Source organism: Egretta garzetta, unplaced genomic scaffold, assembly GCF_000687185.1.
Source record: "Egretta garzetta isolate BGI_Z169 unplaced genomic scaffold, ASM68718v1 scaffold573, whole genome shotgun sequence".
In the NCBI taxonomy this organism is placed as follows: domain Eukaryota; kingdom Metazoa; phylum Chordata; class Aves; order Pelecaniformes; family Ardeidae; genus Egretta; species Egretta garzetta.
In genome coordinates this window covers 296,909-312,731 of record NW_009259180.1, presented here as the reverse complement: position 1 = coordinate 312,731, position 15,823 = coordinate 296,909, and the positions used below count along the sequence as shown (strand labels likewise).

General features: G+C 39.5%; 1 protein-coding gene across 1 annotated transcript in view; it reads left to right on the top strand.

The window, feature by feature from the left end:
- Positions 1-15,823, top strand: part of GALNT18 (polypeptide N-acetylgalactosaminyltransferase 18) — a 245,384-nt gene that overhangs the window by 158,810 nt on the left and 70,751 nt on the right. The window contains 4 exon segments of the mRNA XM_009635644.2: positions 7,921-8,104; positions 8,985-9,000; positions 9,003-9,184; positions 11,708-11,822. Of these exon segments, the coding sequence (XP_009633939.1) occupies positions 7,921-8,104; positions 8,985-9,000; positions 9,003-9,184; positions 11,708-11,822 (497 nt within the window).

Below are 15,823 nucleotides of genomic sequence, written 5' to 3'. Positions count from 1 at the left end.
TGCTGAGATTAATTCAAGCATCCAGCAATCAGTAAGTTGAGTGGAACAATTAAGATTATATAATTACAGATCTGTGCTTAAAGATATTTTGAAGATTTAAACAGGTATTGCCATGAAGAGATATGTAGCAGCCCCTGTACCCTTGCTTTGTTGTTTGTATGGCAGTTGGTAACTATTGGCAGCACTTGGAAAGTCCCCGTTCTACTTTTAGCTTGTGTTTGCATGTTTGCTGGTATAAGCATGCACACGCCCAACTGGCTTTTATTGTCAGTTGTGAACTTTCTAATTTGGGAATTTTATAATCTAGGAAGAGACACTTTGTGCTTTTTTTTATCAGTCCTTTCACCTGAGAGCAGCAGATTTATTTTCTTTTCCTCTCTTGATGTTAACACTTAACCTTGAGTAAGGTCTACTCTACTCAGAGGTAAGCATGTCTTTGCCATTGATAGGGGAACAGAAGGGTCGTTTTTAATTCCTTTGTTGCAATGCGTGTCTGTTGACATTAACAAAAGCTCCGGTTATCGGCTGCCTCTTAATCCTGACCCAGCGACGTGGATGAGCTCTTGCATCTGCACAGTTCTTTGGGCTCCAGTGGGCCATGGCTCAAACTGCAGAATGACAGCCTCAGGGAAATCATGCAGTGTTAATATGCTGCCCTGGGATTTGGGAGACCCAGGTTCTGTTCCTCCCATGCTGCAGCTTCTGGTCTGACTTTGCAGATTCATCTGGCATCTCAATTTGTCTCTCAGTCTTGCAAAGTATTGTGACGCACTCTGCTGCTAGAATGGAGGCTCGGTGATACTTATGATAGGATACACCTTAGGACAAAAATTGAGTACTGTCTTTGAAGAGTACTCAATAAATAATAAAAGGGAAATAAAAGGAATTTACAGCCCTTATTATAAAGACATTACTACAAGAGAATAGTACTAACAAAAAGTAACAGATGCAGTATTTCTTTCTCCATAACATTGTGTTCAGCTGCCACAGTTTCCAAAAGATTATTTTCATTGTTCTTCCCATACTATTGGGATTTATTAAGATGCAGCAATATTTCTCAGTAGGACTTAATGATCTGGAGGGTGGTATCCCACTTTCATGGTTAGGATTGGAACTATGCATTATTTAATAAAAAACCCCAAATAAACCCAAATAGAGTACATGTCTGTTAGATCACTCAAGGAATAGCTGCTGGCACTGGTATCTTCTGCACAGCCTGTTTTCTGTTGGGAGGTGTGCTAGTCTACTGATTACTGTTTTGAAGTGGAATTATTTGCTGGTATGTGGTTCTCATGCTGTCAGATTCCCAGGACCTTACAACCAGCAAGAGGATTCAGTGAAGTGTCCACCTAATCTCTTTTCATGCATAGACATGATGTTTGTGAGAGGTCCTGAGAACAGATCAAAGCAGCCCCCATCGAGCCCTTCAAAAGCAATGTGTGCTTCCCGCTCCGCTGTACTAGATTCTCCAGGGCAATTGAAAAAGTGTGTGTTTCTGCGCAGGGGCTGAGAGGGGAAATGTTTATTTTTTTTCTGCCTTTATTGAGGGAGAAAGGTGCTGTTCATGTGCTAAAGAAATCCTTGGCTTGTAGTTGAATGAATTGTAGGCCTCATTTATCTTAATAGACCTAGGGAGGTTTGACAGCAGCTGAGACTTCGGATTGCTGAATGCAAAGGTTGTGACTGTGAAAGTTCATTACGCTATCTGGCTTTTCGTGTGGATAGCCTGAACTTCTGAGATTAGATGATGCATCTCTGTCAACAATACAAGTTAGATGTAGTAATGGAGGAAGAGGACTGTACTGCTTTTTTGTTTTTGAGGTCTGTCCAAATCAATTCCTTGCATCACGCTGGTAATTTCCCTTGGGTGGTTTATCTATTACCAGATAACATGAGGTTATTAAATACGTGTGCACAGCAGGCACTCGTTATCTGTTTGTGTATTGTTGCCCTCTGTTGCAAACATTCTACATACACATGTGCATTACAAATGACATGCCTCTATCTGGTTATAAATATTTTCCATTTGGAATTATCTGCTTCTGCTACAGAGATGAGAGGTGATCACTTGAGCGTGAAAGATAAGGGGCCAGAGGAAAGGAAAATAAAAATTATGAAGCACTGAGCTGCATACGAAATAAGTGACATAATCCAATGTACAAGCCTATTAGATAAGTACAGCAAACAGTTTTTCTTACACGCGTAGCTGCTGCCATGTATTCAAGTTATTACATGAACTCAGGGTGTATGCCTACAGAGTGACTGAGAGGGAAGAAGGGTTGTTTTTTGCAGCAAACCTGATATAACAGGCTTTCTTTATTTGCCAGAAAGAAAGTTAGCTATGTTAATACATTCTGTTTCTCTAAAGGCTATGAAATCGTTATTGGAAGCGTGGAAAAGCAGCTCTTCCTGTTCCTAGGACTTTGGGCCACAAATAATCAGATAAAGATGATGGAACAATCTCGGTTTAGAATTAATTGGTATGTGCGAATTCTGTCTTTTTGCCAGTTTACTTGCCTTTCATGCAGAAGGAAGACGGACCTGATGAGATGCTCCTAGTATGGCAGCAGCTCTCATGGTGTGCTGACTTGTGCTCTGCCAGTTGGCTGTTTTGCCTTGCTGCCAGGCAGTGGATCCCATTCTGACCTACAGCACAGAGTGTTCAGGAAGGCCTTGGGATCCTTGCCAGGAGCAAACTGACCAGTGGTCTCTTGGGTCTGAGACAGGCAGTAACTCTGCTGTATTCCTGCAGCTGCTGTAATGATTTGCCTTTAAAAGCGTCCTTTATGATCCAAGAAAATATCCAGTGTGGTTCTTTACCTGGGGACCAGAGTGTGCCTTCGAGGCAGCTCAATGAACACACAAAGCTAGAGCATAAAAATAATGAATTGGCAGGATTTTGCCCCTTTCATATAATGTGTCAATCCACAGTTTCTGGCACAGAGAGGACAATTGTTACGTTAAACCCCATTCTGTATTGAAGAATAATTTCTTTCCCTTCACAGAAAAAGAAGCCATGTTTGTGCCAAGTGCTAAGGTTAAAGAGGAACATGGTAATTCCTGGGCCTTTGACATGGAAATAAATTTTTCCCTGAAGGTAAAAGTGCAAGGCTTGCAGAGATGGCAATAACATCCAGCGTGCATTCTGCTGCACCGAAGTCAACAGGGACTTTTAGACTTTAGAAAATGCATAAAGTTATGAGAAAGCTTGCGTTTATTTATTTATTTATTTATCATTTTAGCTCTGTTGGCAAACTTACAGCTAAGAAGAGTTTCAAAAATTCAGTAAAATGCATCTGTCTCAGCAAAGCATTGAGTGTCAGACTTTACAAATGTAATTGTTCTGAGATGTGAGGACTCATTTAAGCACTCAGAATTGGGAGTACATTAAAGCGTGAAAGTTATTGAAAGTGAGGCTTAATTGACTGTACTTTAAGCTACTTGTCTGTGAATGTGAGGCAGTAATTTATTATTTATGACAACACTGTATCAATAACATTAAAATTTGAAGTCTGGGGACAGATCCACAGCTGCTGTAGGACACTGGAGTCTCATGGGGCTAAAGCACCTTACATCAATGAGCATCTAGCCTAATAACTTCCCAACTTAGGGAGGGTAGAGGCCACTTGCATGCGACTCGATTAAGAGCATGATCTGTAGATGGTTTTCCTTCTGAGAAACTCCCTGGGGGCATATGTAAGACATTTTTTCCACATTGCATTGCCTGCCACATCCCCCCATTGTTCAAAGAGGACGCAGGACTGTGGTCCAGATCACCCCTCTGAGTCAGGACTGGCCACTTGCACAAGCCAAGCAAGCTGCAGTATTGCAAGGAGAGCGGTTGCATTGCTGAGGTCTCTCTCAAGCCCACCATTCTCTCAGACCAAATCCTGAAAGGAAGATGGCATGTGAAGGGATTTTCATGAATTAAATGATCCCTTCACATACAGTCTCTGTAGCTGTGGGATGGCTGACATATCTGACTCCTTATGCTCCCTGCCTCCATCCTGCCCTGCTTCTGCCCCTTCCTAAGACGGCAAAGTTGTGTGAATTCTTTAGCACTGCTTTGTCATGCTGAATAGGGAAACTTGACAAACAAAATTTTTGTGGATTTGTTAAAAACAAACAAGAACCTCTCAGAAGTATTAGAACTTAATTATGTTAATATTAAACATAATTATAGCACATTAATTATGTTTTCTACATTTATGAGGAGAGTTGTGCTGTGCTTTCCAGACATCTGTACCATATAGAGACAGGTGGTAGAGTGCAACATTTCCAAGCGCTGGATAAGCACCGTTTTCCCGTTCCATATATGGCTGCTCTTTCTCTCCAATTGCAGATACTTATTCAGCTTCATCAAATTGAGTCCTTATTTGAGAGATTCTGCACTGAAAGGCAAACACATCTATCTTTATAAGCCTGTTTGTTTCCATAATTAGAAACCGAATCAACAGTGTATTGAAGATGACACATTTGCTCATTCCCTTTCTTCTCCCTATGGTGGCATAAAGCAGTGAAGCACAGTAATTAATGAAAAAGACTGTTTATTATTCAGGCAATGTATCTGAAGTGAAAAAAAAACAGAGCATGGGTTAAAAATGTATGGCTGAAGACCATCAGTGCCATAACAAAGTGTATGATCAGTTCTAGGGGGAAGAGTCCCATCATTCAGTCCAGTTGGGCAGGGTGTCTCAAAAGACAACCGAACTCAGATTTCTTATGTAAAACTCAGGAAAATGTGAAATGCATGAAAAAAACTGACTTAAGTATCCTGCTAGGGCATCTTTAATGTTCTTCCCAAATAGTGGCTTTTTTAGCTTCATTTATATGTCTGCTGTGCCCTGTGACTGAGTGAAAATGATACATTTTTTTTTGTAGACTTATCTTTTCTTCTGGGAGAGTCTGCCCAATGGGTTTTGAAGACAAAGGGTGCGCATAATGCTCTGCTCAGCACCCTGCCTTTGCAAAGCAAGGCTAATCTGTTTTAAATAACAAAGGTCAGAAAATACCTGACTGCAAAATGTTGCTTTGTCTCCTGTGGATATGCTACAGAGTAAGTCACTGCTTGTGGGCCAGTATTGAAGATTAAGTAAAATGCAGCATTTTCTTTGTCCCTTGAGGCCGATACTGAAGTCCAGGGAAGGATTCCTCCATACTGACTGACTCCAAGGTTCCCCTGAGACTCTCTCAGGCCATTCGCTTAATTTGCAAAAAGCTGCAGTGTAACCAGAAAATTAGAAGTGTGTACTGCCTAGTAAATGTCATAGCTATAATATGCAGCTGAAGTCATGCTGATGGCAGGCCAAGATTTGGCTTCTATTCCATTTCCACCTATTTCCCTACTACACCCAGCTATGAAAAAGACTTTGTGTTTACTCAAGCTTATAGAGTCAGTCCACGTTAGGAAAGTATATGACAGGAGTAAGAATAGCCCACTTGCTAAAAATGAAGGTGCTTGAGAGAACAGTGACTTTATCAAGGGTACTGATATTCAAGTCCTTGATTAGAGCCTGCTTTCCTATTATATATCTTATACTCTATGGTGATGCTGCATTGTTGTGGCAAATAAAGCTTCCCGGTACTGCAAAGCTATGAACAGCCACTTACACCGAGAGCAAAGCTTTGATCTTCATGTTTTGATATTCGCCCTCCACAATGTTACGCTTTGGGAATAGAGGACTGTTTTGCACTATTTTTAGATGTGCACAATTTCAGTAATACAAATGTCGTCTTTGGAATTTAAAGTGCTGTTAGCTAGTGGTTGGTTTGATAGTTTTGTGCTTGCTACAAATGCCTGTGTGTTAGGGGATGAACAGTAACAACAAGTGGCTTTGCACAAGCATGATAGAAAACCTGACTATGATCTTTTGGCTTTATAATGGGAAAAAAGTGTATTGATCAAAACGCAGCACAAACTAGAATAGTGCTCTGTGTTGTGTGTGTTAATGCCTCATATTGTTTATTCAAGGTGATGCAGTCATAGATAAACAATTTGAATAGATATTGATCATATAATGTGGAAAATCGTAGGAATATATTGAGTCCATTCTTAAGATATATCTTCAGTTTAAGTACTGTGATGGACGGGTCATCAGATAATTTAATTCTTGTTCTTTATTGAAAAACTGTAAGTATCAGAACTTTTAGTTGGTACTCTCTCACTTCCATGCAGAGAGTTCATTTATGCAAAGGTACGGGGCATGCACGGTCCTGCAATGCCAGTGGAACCAGCTGCAAGAGCATCGCACCTGGTGGCTGAGAATCTTTACATAGAGGGGTGAATTTAAGGAGTCTTTGTACTTGACCGTCTTGTCCTTTCCTCTGTATCCTCAGAGAAGAAGGTCTGCTAAGGTCATGTGGGTTGTAACAGTCTTTAGGTTAGAGGACCCCGTATGAAACAGTTGTGTTCCTCTTTGTCAGCCTGACAGAGGACACATCCACCTCCTTTTGAAGGGTGAACATTTAATGTGGCTTATAAAGTGTGCTTGCTTTTAATTTTCTGTTGCGTTAAACATTCTAGTGTGCGTGTTGTCCAGATCTGTTTGAGGCAACCAGTTCCCAGACTGGTTGGCTTATCGTGTTGAGAATCTACCTGGGCTCAGTGCAGAAACGTCCCCCTGGCATGTAGCTAGGAGCAGATTGCACCGCTAATGCCTGCAAAACAATAGAAGAGAAAGTCTCATTGGTCAGGTTTAAAAGAAAAACCCTGTTGTATCGTGTTGGGAAATGGTTTGGGCCAGCCAATGTGACAGAAGTTGTACTCCCTCCCACACTGCTGACTACAGGGTGCTGCTCCTTCCTCTGCTGGGCTCTGGTGCCATCCCTTGTCTGATGCAACCTCCCCTTAGCACAGTGCCCCAGAGCGTTAGGTACCAGCCAAACACAGAGAAAAAGAAAACTGCTGTTCTCTAGAGTTTAAAGTTTAAATAGACTGAAAAGAAGAAATAAGTGTGGTGATCCCATTTTGCAGGTGGGGAATTGATTATAGAGAAGTTAAGTGGCTTGCTCAAGATTTCAAGGAAAGGGCTAGGCAGTGTTGAGCTTTTAATGCAGATTTGATGATATCCAGTTTAGCGTTGTAACCACAGGAGCTTTATTCTGCATCACAGCAAAGGCATTTCTGGATTTGTGGAGAGATTTGGGAGAAAGGGAACTTACTAACACCAAGGGAATTCTGAATGGTACCGTAACATAAATAGAACATAGCAATGCTAATAAGGAACAGTAGTGAACAGTGTTTTCAGTTAATAATAATAGTGAGCAGCATCTTTCAGCTCTACCGATTGGATTTTCTCATGCAATGGTCTTTAAACCAGAGATATGATAGCTGCTGATTAAAAAGCTATCATATTTTAATTAGGAATGATTAATTTCTAGTATTTTACTGGTCTTTGTTTTCCTGAGTAAAGAGCAGAATTCATGGAACTTTTTAGTAGGGATAGAAGAGAGTTGTGAAGTTTAGAAAGAAAAATGGAAAAAGGATTAATAATTCATTTCTTTCTTACTTTTTTTCTTGAAATATTGGTAAAGAAAGTTCATGGACAATACTTGGGCATATTTTGGGGGAAATATAAGGTAGTTAACTTGTTTGTTGCTACAGTAACTTAATGTGCATTTATGTGGCTGTGGTACTTCATGACTGAGTGCTTTATTTTGTGGCATGTTAATGTTAAACAGTGGCAGGATTCTGATGTCAGTCATGTAGGCTAAATGGTTACGCTTGGAATTTTTTATTACTATATAATTTATAGTCCTATTTTTTGTTTGCCTCCTTTTAGACTTGACTATTTCAGAATTTTTAGTAGTTAAATCAAAAGGGAGTATTTTCATGTGTGAAGACTTCATTTTTGCTGAAAGAACAGGTTTTTACATCTTGTCGAGCTGATGCTTCTTGTTAACATCTAATTCTTTCCACAGAAGAACTCAAGGAGAAACTAAAGAAGTATGTTGATGAAGTGAATGCCCATAAGCCTGGTTTCATCAAGGTTGTTCGACACAGCAAACAAGAGGGGCTGATTCGATCTCGAGTTAGTGGGTGGAGAGTAGCCACAGCGCCAGTAGTCGCTCTCTTTGATGCCCATGTGGAGTTCAATGTGGGATGGTATGTGTCTCAAATATTGCTGACCAAGGGACCTTTTCCAAGCACTGTCTATAAATTACTGAATGGAGCTTCTCTAGCATATAGAGGCTGAATTAACATTCTGATCCTTTTAATGAAAATTCAGACACAATCATGGACACAAGCATGAAAAATGCATTTGTGCTATGTAACATAATCTAGATCCATTTTTATAGTGTGAGTTGTCTGCTGGTCTAATTACAATATATTTAAACTATATTGGAAAACTGTACATTAAAAACATCCTCCAATAATTCAGCCCTTTGACCATAGGGGCAAATTTATCTTCTTTTAATTAAAAATGTTGTGTTTCTTTTATGTCCTACACAGTAAACAAAGAATTGCCATTTTGGCACTGAGGTTAGCATTGAGGTTGCCACACTGTGCAAAAGTAGTACATAACTGAAACCATGTATTTTAACTTGTTCAGTATAGTTTTAATATCTCTGCTTCTTGAGTAAAAAAAAAGATGGTAAAAAGGCAGTAGCTTCTGTCCCTGGGATAGATCTATTATTAACTCTGATCTTGATGTCCTTGATAATATTGAGAGCCTGAAGTTATCGTTATTTGGTAGCATGGGTGTAAATGCTCTATGATATGCAGATATTCATTTCTTCCATTCACCAGCTAACATCAAGGTTAATAGTAGGGCATCCCAGATAAAATGTCACAGTGTGTTATTTTGGGGCAGATCCTGCTCTGTCAAAACTCCATCTCAAAGCAAGGGGAACTCTGAATGGGTAACAACTATAGACTTTGCCCTTTCCAAAATATACAACATAAGTTGCTATTTCTATCAGTGCTATGCTTCTACTGACGTAGTCTTAACCGTCCTAACCTTTTCTTTTTTTTTTTTTTTTAGGGCTGAACCAGTGCTCACACTAGGATAAAAGAAAACAGAAAAAGAGTCATTTCTCCATCATTCGATAACATTAAGTATGATAATTTTGAAATAGAGGAGTATCCCCTCTCAGCCCAGGGGTTTGACTGGGAGCTGTGGTGCCGATATCTGAACCCTCCTAAGTCATGGTGGAAACTGGAGAACACAACTGCTCCAATAAGGTAACATGCAACTGTGACCTACATTAGTGTGTCACTGGCCATGCTCCTTTAGATATGACAGATGGTAAGTGGTCTCAGCTATGTAATCGGTTTTACTGACTGTAACGTTAAATTAGATGTTAAATTAGTTAAATGCCCTTGAGTTGTCCTCTTCAGCTTTCATCCTTGACTGCTACACAGTCATAAAGAAAACTGTTGTTTTCAGTAGATCTTTTTAGATAGGTTTCCTTGTTATTAGCATAGGGCAAAACACATAGCCGAAGTGAAATGGTGGACTTGAATGCTCAGCAAGCACTGCTTTCACCAAATCTCTTGTCTGCTAATTTAGTGGCAATGGGCCAGAAACAGATTTTTCATTACAAATGCATTATATAAACAAAACTGATCTGACAGTTGTATTCTTTATAATACCGTCACGTAGTTTTACAGCTGTGTTACGTCCCAGGAGTTAATGCTGGTCTACTGATAGTGTGTGAGCAAAGACTGTATTAGATCCTTGCTTTGGTAGAATCTAGCTCTCTGCTTTCTAATCATGTCTAGAGTATTGTGAGGCTGGTACAGAGCAATATCCTTATCTCCAGGAGAGGAGTAAGTGCCTCTGGATCCCCTCAGCAGCTCTGCTGAGATTCCAGGCCTTTCTTCTGGCTATGCATTCATACCAAGGAGGTCACTGGTACCTACACTCTAGCTCTCTGCAGAAGGAAAGTGTGAAGACTGTTTTCACCAGCTGCAAAGCAGAACCTTAAATAGCAGTGGCAGTGTGAGGGGGTCATCAGTACCAATCAGTGTCCATGCAGTCAGTGTAAGGGGTATCTTTCACCCAGCAGTTCTGTCTTTTCAGTCAGGCAGCTTTTTGGGGAAGTTGTCAACTTAAACACTCTGCACTGCACTGACCCACATGCTGGTCATTAGAACAGGACTCAGAATTGGAAAGTAGGAGATGAAAATTCGCAGGTTTGCCACAGACATACATAAAAAGGGGTGGTAATTGCCACATCATTGGAAATGGTTTATCAGTGTTAATGAACACTCTTAACATTATGAAAATGCTTTGAAATATTCTACTAAGTCATGGAGAGGCAAACCTATATTAATTATGGTGACTTTTTAAATTAAAAGTATTTAAACTCAGAATAAAGAACAAATCTACTTTTGCATTTTACCCCAAACCTCTGCTCTATGTAAGGATTGTGGAGCGAATGTCCTTTATGAATATTGGATGTTAAGGTTTATTCCCTAGCCCTTTCCCCGGCACCTTTTATTCAGGGCAATACACTGCATGTGTGTGCTGGATAACTAAAACAAACAAAAAATCAAGCCACACGTACTGATTGATGGCTTCTATCATGCCTCCAATATGCTTCTAGAATTAAAAAAAAGGGAAGCAGGTACTCTGAAAAATACTTCAAAACCCACACCAAAAGCGAGAGTCCTTTGTCATAAAATATGATAATTTTTGAAGTGATGTTAACTATTGCTATTTTCTTCATTAATAAATACATCAGAAACAGTCTTCCATTGTTGTAGAGTAGGCACTATAGCACTTCAAGTTAAAGGCGTAAATGTGTAGATAGCTGTAGAATTGTACAATTTGTGATTAAGACATCCTATAATCTCTTTGAAAGCAGATGTCTATGCTTACTGCAGCTTGAATGTTCCCAGTAAATGCAGGATGATTTCCCCTGAACTGCTAATTAATATCCTGTTGTTACCTGACTTCCTGATACCAGCATAATAATCAGAAAAGACATTTTTATTTCTTGCCATTGTGGATTATAAGGTAGAAGAAAATTAAAAGGCTAAGTTACTCGTATTCTTCTCCACTACACCTCATAAAGGTAAAATTGTACTCTCCGTGCCTGAACTCTTACCTTCTTAAGATTGGCTCTGCATAGTAAAAGTTGGTTAATTCAGGTCATGACATAAATAGAGCTTACTGATCTGGTAAAGATATGTGACGTTTAAATTTGGCTCAGGACAATGGACTAATGTTACAGTGTGCTGGTGAGGGCAGACATTTCTTTATTCTGTATTGCAAAACCTTATCTGGGTGTTCCTATTCAAGAAATAATTTCTTTCACATAAGCTTACAGACAGAAGTTTTCTTAGCTGTAGCTGAACCTAGCTCCTGGCTAAACACACAAAACTCTACATCATTGGGTGTCCTTGTTAATTATCACAGACAAGAGACCTGAGGACTTAGCAGGGACAGAGACTAGAATGGCTGGTGCCTCAGAAACGAAGTTGGGGTCCTGGATCTAGTATGGCTAGCACTGAAGTCCTGCCTGTTCTGGTGAATATGTAGGTCCAATGATTTTGAGTCTATTTTCCCTTAGTGGTGCTTATTTCACCATAGAATCAAGAACGCCAGAAGACAAAGCTGAATAAATCTGTTTGAGAAACATCTCCCTAAGAATCTGTCTTGACACACCATTTGACCCAGAAATTATAGTCTATTTCTGAATAATAAATTTGTTCATATTCTCTCCATTAATTTTCTTTGCTGCTGGTCTGTTCTTCCAGAAGTCCTGCATTGATTGGATGCTTCATAGTAGATAGAGAATATTTCCAAGAGATTGGCTTACTGGATGAAGGCATGGAAGTATATGGAGGAGAGAATGTGGAGCTCGGAATCAGGGTAAGGAGCATCACTAGACAACACTGGTGGCTTACATTTAAAATACAGCTTGCTTCTTATTGTGGGGGGAAAAAACCAGTAAATAAAAGTATGGATGATGGCATGCAAGGGAGATCCACTGCTCTGTAGTAGTATGAATTGTTGTATTTGAGGAGAGAGGGGGGAATAAAAAGAGCAAAAGATCCTATATGTTTTTAAAGATTTTATATGGGACAAGGATAGAAATACAGAATTTGGTATTATTCTTTCATTCAAGAAACAATGCTAGAATTCTTCAGAGATGATACCTAAAACTCCCTGCTTATCTGTGATCCCAGACTTGGTAAGGAGGATAGTTTCTTGCAGGCATAATGGGAAAAGCCTTTCTAGATTACTTGGTTTATTTAAATGATGAAAATCACTATGGACCAAACTGGAATATAATAGGCATTTATGCTGCCTTCCCTCTGGAGGGGAATTAAGATACTCATAAAGTGCGTAAGGGCACATATTTTCTTCTTCCATCATACATGCTTCATCTGTTTACTATGATCGAATCATAGAATCATTTAGGTTGGAAAGGACTTTTAAGATCATCGAGTCTGACCATTAACCTAGCACCACTAAGTCTGCCACTAAACTATGTCCCTAAGTGCGACACCTACCCGTCTTTTAAATACCCGCAGGGATGGGGACTCTACCACTTCCCTGGCAGCCTGTTCCAGTGTTTGACAACCCCTTTGGTGAAGAAAACTTTCCCTAATATCCAATCTAAAATACGCAGCTTTGTGTGTGATTTGTGTACTTCTTTCTGTATCTCTTCACAGCTAAATACCATTCTGAAAGTACAGTGCTGTTCTGCTTGAGAATCTTTCAGGTTTTTGGTACAAGAGAACTTCTTAGATAGGTGGTAATGAAAAATGGTATGATGTGTGTTATAAAATTAAATTCTGAACTCTGCTGTGAAATGTTAGTAGAAGCTTGTATTTTGTGGTTTTTAGTTGCCAGAATGAAAGCATACTGTTACACAATAGCAAAAAAAAAAAAAAAGGAATTTCTTTTAAAAATATAGAATTCTCTGCTGAGACTGTGAGATATAAGAAAAAATAATCATTTTTACTTCTGGGTTCCTGAAATTCTTTTTCTCCCACCTTTCAGCGATAAAGTGTTGTTGCAGCAAGACTGAAGCACAGGTCCCCTCTCAGTTACATTAGAGCACGGTTTTAAGGAAAGGGAGAGAGAAATGCAAGACTACTTCTTTTAATAACACCATTCTCCTCACTATGAGGGCCAGAGCGCCGCCTTCTGTTCCTGAAACCTGATTTTGCAGCTCAGTGTTGCAATGAGTTGAAAATCAGCATCACTTTGATTTTTCTTTTCTTTTTTCAACTGACTAAACTGTTACCTCCTTGTGAATGCGAGGAGTTTTATCTAGTTTTGCATCATGAGATATATGCTGTCCAGTCCTCTATAATTAGCCTTGCAGACGTTGATTGGAAAGAGTACTTTGATAGACAAGACCAGAGAGAAACAAATCTCTGCATAATTGAAACTTTGGAGTAGACTGGATCACTGGAATAAGGCCCAACACTGCTCTGATTTCCTTATGGCTTTTTGTCTGTCTCCAGGGAAGCAGTGCCTGACCTACATAAAATACTTTCATCTGTAACAGATTGTAATGTGCAAGGTAGCATAATGTATGCTGCCTCACCTAACTTTATCCTGACTTGGATCTGTGTTCCTGGCTGTATCAAAACAAATTACTGAGCTGTAATTTTTTTGGTTTATTACCAACTCTTCTCACAATTCTCAGCGTATCCCAGATAATACCGGGATGAATATAAATGTTCAGTGCAATATTAGAGCTTCTGGAAAGCATAGTAGTATTTCTACAGATGTTAAGCTTGAAAAGCAAGCTCCTTCCTTCAGCCACTTGCCTCTGGCACACACCTAGTGCCATGCACCGTGTCTCGGCAAAATACAGGTGGCTGCTTCAAATGTGCTCTCATATTATGGTCGGCAGCCATGTCATTCAGATGCATCCTAAGGACTTGTCCCTTGAGCTGCAGTTCCCAAGGGCTGCCTTTCATTTCCTTTAGGTCGGGATATGTGGAAAACTAGTCAGCAGGAGATTTCAGGCCAGATGGTCTGTCTCTGCTGCTGAACTACATTTTTGTCTCTGCTGCACCAGTCATCTCTAGATTACTTGTGTTGCTTTCAACTGTGAGGCTTATGAAGAATCACTTAATAAAGACAGTAATTGTTCTGCAAAAACTACATTATAATTACAGTATCAGTGCAATAAATAATGCTTCCATTTTAAAATTACGCTTTCCAATCCGTGACTACAGATTGCTCACTGTGTTTTATCTTTCATTGCCATTTCCCTTTTTTTAAGAAGTATCTAGCTTCATCTAGTGTTCTGTTATGTGACATGCATTATCATGTGGGGGTGGATAAGCAGACACTGTGTACCCAAACTGGCCTGGTATCCAGGCTAGCCAAGAAGTATGAAGTTGTGTATCACATCCTATGATATGAGGGACTTGATATCTAGTGAAATTTCCTAAATTTTTTTCACAACTTGAGTTTCTAAGCAAATTTCACACAGCCTATTCCCATTCTTGGCAGTATTTAGGCCTGGAAGTCAGTTCTTTCATTCAGAAATTGTATGCATAGGCATACAAAGAGCAAACATTTACAGGAACAGGAGAGGTTACTTTCAACTACAGAAAGAGCAGCAAGAGTTAGGATCATTTGACCTATCTTTACCTTAAACACGCTAAGTAGAGCATGGTCCTATATCCTTATATTACTAATTTTGTTCCAGAGGACATAAAACTACGGTGAGCCAAACTCACATGCAGACGAGCTGCAGCATTGTGTGATGACGGGACTGGGTAAATCGCTTGCTCTGTCCCTGTGCACGGAGACAAAGCCTTGTTCTCCATTTGCTTTGTTAGCAGCTGCATCTTCAGTAATTTGAGACAGGATATAATCTCCTAGCTGAGATGCTTCTGAGGAGCAAAGTCTACCTATTTAGGATTTCTTTTCATTATAAAGGAGAAAACATTACCGTGTCTTCTAAAATCTTGAAATGGTTTTTTTTCAGCTGAACTGATGGGGTTTTCACTGTGCAGGGCCAGGAATTAGGTCCTGACAAAATGCAGACACAAATATCCTCTCCCAGGAGGTATTTTTGTCACATCATCTGCACAAATAACTAGATATTTGTGTTACATGAGTGCAAGAAAACTCCCAACTATCAGAAACTGTATCTGTTGCTGGTAAACTGCAACAAGCCACATAAAACAGGTCTTTGATTGGAGGATTGTTCTGATGAATTAGTTTCTCTACTCAGCTCTATTTGTCTCTAATTTGGTGTATTATTTTAACTTCTAAGAATGCTACCCCTGTCTGTGGTTTTGTAGTAACATTTGTAAAATATTAAACATATATTATTAAATAAATGTTAATAGAGTTCTGTCTGGTGCCTTGAGCTAGAAGCTGACAGATGAGTTCAAAATATGAATGCATTTTGAATCTTAGAAGCAATGCTGTATTTTCTCCTCAAGCAAATACTTTCTTGCAAAGCTATTTACTTGCCCCATAAGAAAACAAAGGCAGGCTGGTTGATGCAAGACTTGACAGCATCTTTTTTGAGCAGCTTGGTCACTTTATCTGGGATTTTTGAAAGATTCATTTACTGTGCCCCAGAATCATATTCTTAAATTCACATTAGGATGACTAATGCTTCTTTTTGGTTTATGTTCAATCATTCCCAATTGAATGCATTTAAGTGTGCTTTTAAGGGACCAGATTGCATTTGGAGGGCAAACTGGAACTGCATTGCTTATTCAAGAGACCGAATAGGAACTGTGTTGCATCACAGCCTTATAACAGAAACAAAATGTGAGTGTAAGGCTGGCGTTTCTCACGGTTATTTGGGCTCTGCTTCTGGGTTGTGCTTGCACAAGCAGTACTTGTACTTTCAAATCCATTGCAATCAATTAGACGGTTCA